We start from the raw sequence: 6,539 nt of genomic DNA on the forward strand, positions 1-6,539 counted from the left end.
CAAGTTTAAACGATTTCAACTTTATTCATATAATAGCGATTAAATGTACATATAGAGAAGAATGTGTATATATATATATTTATATATATATTTACGATATCTGCACGTTTTGTGCTCCATTCAAACATATAATTTTATTGAATTTTTCAGAACCAACGAAGCCTGGCTTGGGGACCAACTGCGCTTTAAGTTGATTATATATATAGATTTATGTGCGAATATAATTAGTAATTAGTTTGGCTAATTGCTTGCAGAAATGTTAACACTTGGTTGGCTTTCGATCCAATTGCAACTACAATACATCGAACAATAACAATAAAATTCCATGCTACGTTAACTATAAATATGTAATATTCTTGATCCCAATGTTTTACTTTGTTTACTTTGAAATATTTTGATTTTAATTACTTTATAATAATACATATGTATTGGTCCAAGGTTTTTCGTTATTTTATATAATTTCATCAAATTTGTGAAATATTTTCTACATAGCTCGATTTTAGTTCACATGAGATTCACTTCTTCTCACCCATAAATATATTTATCATATTCCTCGATTCTACTCATTAATTTTAAATAAATATTCCATTTTGATGTCATAAAATGTTCCCTAAACAGATTCAGACTTTAGAGTTTCGAATTGCCAAAGAAGATAATCAAATGAAAAAACCAAAGAGTAATTATTTTTCAATTGCATTTTTAATTTTATTAATACACAAAACTTAAATAAAATAATAATGTTTAAACTCTACATACCTACAATACAATACGTAATAGTCATAAGTATAATAATAGATAATAATAATAATAGTACACAATAGTAATATTGTCGTTTACAGTTATTGTACAATGTAAGAAAATTCTGTTTTGTTTTCCATTTCATTTTTTATCTTTTCCGTTTTTTTTTTTGTTTGTTTTCCATTTGTTCCTTGCTCGATTGTTGTATCTATATCATTTTTGTTTAGAAATACTCTCTCTAAATGAAGCTTCCTATACCGGGAATACTATATCGCGTGTCTATATAGTCTAGGTAAATATTGTGAGAGGCAAAATGAAGATAATAATAATACAAAAACAATTTTTGTCTGAGTATACAATCGGTTTTTGTGTGGTACTTTGCCTACTAAGTGCGGATGTATCTGAACTTTGCTTTCCCAGCTTTTCACTTCACTTAATTCGCTTTGCTTTGCTTGGCTTGGCTTGGCTTTGTTTTCACATCACTTAAACGTCTAAAGATTTTTTGGTCCAATAATAGTTGCGGTGATAAATATGCAGGTTGGGTGGTGTATCGGGTGATCAACAAATAAATATGCTTGATTTTTGTGTTTTTTACCATGTGCGCGATTCGACAATTACAACTTTTCGATGACAATTAAATAAAAATTAAACAAAAAACAATAAACAAAAAATAAAAAATAATGCGCGATGCCTTAATTTTGGTTTAAGGATTACGTGTACGAGGGATTGTGCGGTATGTCAATTTAAAATTAATTTGTATAAATGAGACCGTTGCACCTGTATGTGTATGTTTGGGTGGTGGGGGTGGCTGGTGTTTTTTTGGGCGATGTTTTTGGGTGCTTCTATATATCATACATATATCTCCCCCCCATCCACTTAGAACGGGCGTCGCAACTTGGAGATGGCGTTGGTCAGATGCAAAATCTCCGTGTTCATCTGGTGCACCAGAGTCTCCAGCTTGTCGACGGAGTCCAGCACCTCGACGCGCTCGGTGTGCGGGTTGAAACGCACCTCGAATGGACGCGACATGGTGCTCACCCAGCGACGGAACTTGTCCTTGGCATCCTCGAAGCTCTCGGCCACATAGTAGATGGGCTGGTACTCCTGATCCTGGTAGGGCTGCACGGCGGTGGATGCGGGCTCGAAGGCGCGGTGCTCGCACTTGTCGCTGATGGCATGGAGCAGCTCACCGTAGGAGCTCAGGAGTCCAGCACCGTAGGCCTTGATCTGACCATGTTCCTTGCAGAGACCGAACTCAACAGTGAACCAGTATACCTGTAGAAATGAAATGGTAAGGAACCAATGAGTAAATAGGAAGGAAAATAAAAGCAAAGGCAGATAATGCAGGAAGTTGTATGACTTATAAGATCAAGGTTTTCTGAACTTAAAAACTTATTTAAAATCACAATTAAGTGTTTTGAAATGCATTAAATTGTATCTGTAAACTATATGAATAAAAAGAAAAAAATTATTCTGGCATTGAAGTTCACTTTTCCTCTTCGACTTTGACAGTGACTAAACAATGATCTTGGTTGCGAAAAAAAACTAGCTGCGTCATAGCTGCACTTGAGTCTAAGGTCGTTACATTGCAACTCAATTAGAAAATCAACTCACCGTGGACAGCTTCTCGATTTCTTCGTCGGAGGCACCCAGCGAGGCCAGTCCAATCTCCTGCGAGAACTGGGCGAAGCTGGGATCGGCCAGCAGGGGCATGTGACCCAGCAGCTCGTGAATGGAGTCGCTGTAATGGCATAGAATAATGCTTGTTAAAAGTGTGGAAAATGTGCTGGCATAAGGCAATTAGTCTGGTTAAATGAGCTGGGCAGCCTGCCGCAGTTCCTGTAGCCAATTTGCCTGTGTTCCAGGCGACAAAAGTTGCTTGGGAAAAGCGGAAAAGGAAACCCAACCACCCACACACACACAGAGGCAGGCGGCAGGCAGGCAGGCAAATGCAATTAGGCTAGGACAAAGAGCCTTTTTCTCCCCTTTTTGAAGTGATTTTAACCCCCTAGTAAAATATGATGATAGATACTTACGGCTCGGGGGTGTGGTATGGTGAGTTAACGTGGCGCACATACTGGGTGCTCTGGAAGATGCGGAAGGCCAAGGAGGCAAGGAAGTCCCGGGCAGTCAAAAGACCGGCGGCAGGACGGAGAGAGAATCCGGTGTTCTTGCGCAGAAAGTCGGACATCTCCTGCAACTGGGGCAGACGGGTCTCCACGAAGATCTGCTCATCCTGGAGCTTCTGGAAGGCGGCCCGGTACTCGGCACAGGCGTGCTTGGGAGCCAGATCCTGAACGGTCTTGAACACCGAGCGCCAGGTCTTGACCTCCACATCGGAGTAGTCGATGAATGGGATCGGGTCTCCGTACTTGTAGGCGAATGCGATCTCGGCAATTTCCTTGCGACGCTGGCGGTATACCTTGTCGGCGAATCCGGGGTGGTTCATGTCCAAATCGGGCTCGTACTTGGTCATCAGATGGTTGCAGTTATCCAATTCGGAGGCGTGCTTGGGGAACCACGGAGCCTTGACATTCAAGTTATTGTCGGCCATCAGATTCATGCTGCTGAAGGAGCCCGACTGCCTGAGGGAGCGGATCAGCTGCAGCAGATTGCCACGGGTCATGTCCAACTTGATGAGGACATCGTGGTCCACGCCCTCCACGCGCGACTGACGGGACTCCACATGCTGGACGGTGCCGTGGAAGGTTTCGATGGCCTTGAGGATGCGACCCAAGGAGGAGATGCCCTCCTTGAGGCGGACCACCAAAGCGGCACTCTGCATGGCAGCCTCGGCATCCGAGGATTCGGAGGCGGCATTGGCCAACAAAATCTCGTCCTCGGTGAGACCGTAATCTGCAAAAGGGCCAAAAAAAAGCGGGGATAATGTGATGGTTAAGGATGCAATCTTCCAAGGCTTAGGGTCACGTAAACGATAAGCGAGCTACGTGGCAGTGGCAGTGAGACGGTTGCCAGGCAAACGCATTTCGTACTTGTATTAAGTCGAGCGTAACAAATGAAAAAGGGAAATGCGACATTTCCACAGAGAGAGAGAGAGAGAGAGAGAGAGCGAGCGAGCGCGCCCACTCACAATTGTCCGTGTGGCTGAGTGCTTTTCCTCTGCCCTGGCACTTTATCATATTAAGCACTTAAATCAATGTCGCACGCTTTTCAAAAGCCCCTCTCAGAAGTTAAGTACTACTTATGGTTGGCTGCTGGATTCTAGAACCCCCTGCTCACCGTTCTTGGTCGGCTGTTGGTTGCCTTCTGGCTCCTGCGACTGCGACTCCGACTGCTCCTGTTCAACGCTCTCAAACTCAACATCCTCCTCAACTAAAAGCGAATGAAATAAAAATAATAATAAAGCCCATGAAAATCATAATCAAAATCAAATCAAAGATAATAGGCTCAGAAAGAGGAGTAACTGGCATGGGAATTGAAATGGAAATGGATATTAACCTGGAACATATTCCTCCAAGGGCAGGTTCTCCAGATTGGCATGCTCGTCCTGGAGCTCCACATCTTGCTCGGAGGGAATGTGCTCCTGAGCCTGCACAATGCAATCTTCCAGGGAATCGTCTTTAAAATCATAAAAATAAAAACGAAGGCAAATAATAAATAAAGGGTTAAAATGAATAAGAAAAAAACGCAAATCTATGTCAAAACGAATAAAATGAAATAAAAATTGCAACTTTTTAAGTTTTTAATCAACAAGTAAAGCCCTAGCTGCAAAATTTCCCTTTTGATCCCAAATAGAAACCCTCTTTGGAGCTATTTTAGTGACCCACTTGTTGGACCCTATCCACTTACCATTTGCCTTGCTGCGGGCCTCCTCGAGGACGGTTTGTTTGGTCTGCTTGACCACCAGGGTCTCGAAACGGGCATCATCCACCAGGCTGCGACGGCGGGATGGATAGCCATTCTGGAAACGAAAGCGAAAAGATTGAAGTCCGTGTTAGTGACACTGGCAGGATGTGGAGCGGAAATTAGACGATTGCCTTGACCTTCAAGCCAGGGTGGCTTTCTTCGGCTCCACGCTTGGGTGGTGACTTTGAGCAGAGTATTGCGCAATTTTGAAAATATTATATAAAATGGTGTGTGAAAGCGCCGTCTTCAGATCTTTTTCTTTGAATAAAGCTGGCTATTCATGGAACTGTATTGATTGTGATTCAAAGCCACGAATGGTAATTTAATGCGATGTCGCCGCTTCGAAGCGGGCAGGTGCGAAGATAAATGATATGTGACTGAGAAATCGAAAATCCCCATGCGATTCTGGCGGGAAAAAAATGCAACTGGCGATCGTTAAAGGTTTTTTTTCTTTCTTTTTCTTGATGGGGGGAAAAAGGTTTCCATCACTTGCAGTTTTCACTGTCAGCTCGTTTTTTTTTTTTTTTGTTTGTTTGTTTTCTTCAGTTTTTTTTTTTGGGCCACCGCTTTGGCTGATGAAAGATGACCAACTCATTGAATCATTTATATTGATTTCATATTTTTTGTTTTGCTCGGACGCAGCATAAACATAAACAGAGACGAGTCAACAACAATGAGGCGCGACTGTTTCGGCCAGGCTAAGTGCATGGGGCCCAAAGGCAGCCACTTTCACTTATTTGTTAAATAATAACTTAACACACAACCCGTTGTGTCCGTTGGCGATTTGGGCCTTTCGATTTGGGCCGCCTGTTCTTAGAGGTGTGACTTAATGGCCAACCGAGGATTGAGTTTGGTCAAATTGAATTGGCGAAAAAGAAATGCGGGATCACAAAAATGGGCTCGACTACTGGCCGGTTAACTGGTTTTTTTTTGAAAACACAAAACCTTTAGATAGTCACGTAGACCAAATCTAGTCACTCATTTGCTTCTTTTTTTTTACAATTCGATTTGGAAATTGTATGTTTTGCTGGATTTTCGACTCACCTCAATACTGTAGGATTTCTTGATGGCGAACATCTCGCGGTTCTTTTGGGCTGCTGCAACGGCCATCATTTTTTTTTGTGTGTTTGGGTTGTTTTCGTTTGGGGTGAACAACAAAAATTTACGCAAAGTGTTGGCAAAAACACTTAGAATACTATTTGCTTATGTGCTTGGTTACGCTTTTCTTGTTTGATTTGCAATAAGCACTCGAAATGTGTTGACACTTTCACTGCTTATTGGCGATCTGGCTGGGTGGTTTTGTTTTTCAAGAAAATCGCTCCTGGTACTGAACTGTTTGCGTCTAGAATTGAGCTGGACAAGAACTCTCGACTCTCGAATTCACGGCGGGATATATAGATGGTTGATCGGTTGAACTTTAGCTGGATCCTTTCGCGAACTCGAAACTGATGTGGTGATGTGTATTATCCTTGTCAGCTAAATTGTATTACAACAAACAGAGTCAGCAAACTACTTGAGGCTGGGCACAAGTCTTTAGGGCGAATGATAGCGAATCAATGCATGCTTCATGTCGAGTTGCCGCCGCTTAAATACCCCCAGATTCCGATTCCGACGGCCAAGTTAACGAACGTTTCGGCCGATTGCCGACGATTGTTTGCTTCACCAAACGACGATGACTGGTTTTCGCATGACGCGACTGTGACGTAGTTGCCCAGCTGTAGCTGGGTTAAAGCCAAGATGCCGATGCCGTGGGGTTTCCTCTCACCAGCCAGCTAACCAGCTAGCCAGCCAGCTGAGTGGGTCGAGAATCGCGGGGCCTGACTCGACTCAACTTGGTCGACCAAGTTCAAGTGCGGCAACAGGCTAGAACGTCGCATTGGCCATGTTTTTGTTGCTCTTGTAGCTTGGCTAAAAAGCGGGGTTAACCATTAGCG

The 6,539-nt window shown here is 43.0% G+C and overlaps 1 protein-coding gene across 3 annotated transcripts; it reads right to left on the minus strand.

Moving 5' to 3' along the window:
- On the minus strand, positions 1 to 6,170 carry ple (pale). 3 transcript variants are annotated; one of them, NM_001300026.1, is made up of 7 exons: positions 5,650 to 6,170; positions 4,549 to 4,660; positions 4,198 to 4,317; positions 3,979 to 4,071; positions 2,775 to 3,594; positions 2,353 to 2,479; positions 1 to 2,013 (listed from the first exon to the last, which is right to left on the minus strand). In NM_001300026.1, the coding sequence occupies exons 1-7, from the start codon at positions 5,716 to 5,718 to the stop codon at positions 1,615 to 1,617; spliced, it is 1,740 nt and encodes a 579-aa protein (NP_001286955.1). In that variant the 5' UTR covers positions 5,719 to 6,170; the 3' UTR covers positions 1 to 1,614. The 3 variants fall into 3 exon arrangements, with proteins under 3 accessions (NP_001286955.1, NP_476898.1, NP_476897.1); NM_057550.4 differs by having other exon boundaries at positions 683 to 2,013; NM_057549.3 differs by lacking the exons at positions 3,979 to 4,071; positions 4,198 to 4,317 and having other exon boundaries at positions 683 to 2,013.
- Positions 6,171 to 6,539: the final 369 nt, after the last annotated feature.

The sequence above is a fragment of the Drosophila melanogaster genome, chromosome 3L (genome assembly GCF_000001215.4).
Source record: "Drosophila melanogaster chromosome 3L".
Lineage (NCBI taxonomy): Eukaryota > Metazoa > Arthropoda > Insecta > Diptera > Drosophilidae > Drosophila > Drosophila melanogaster.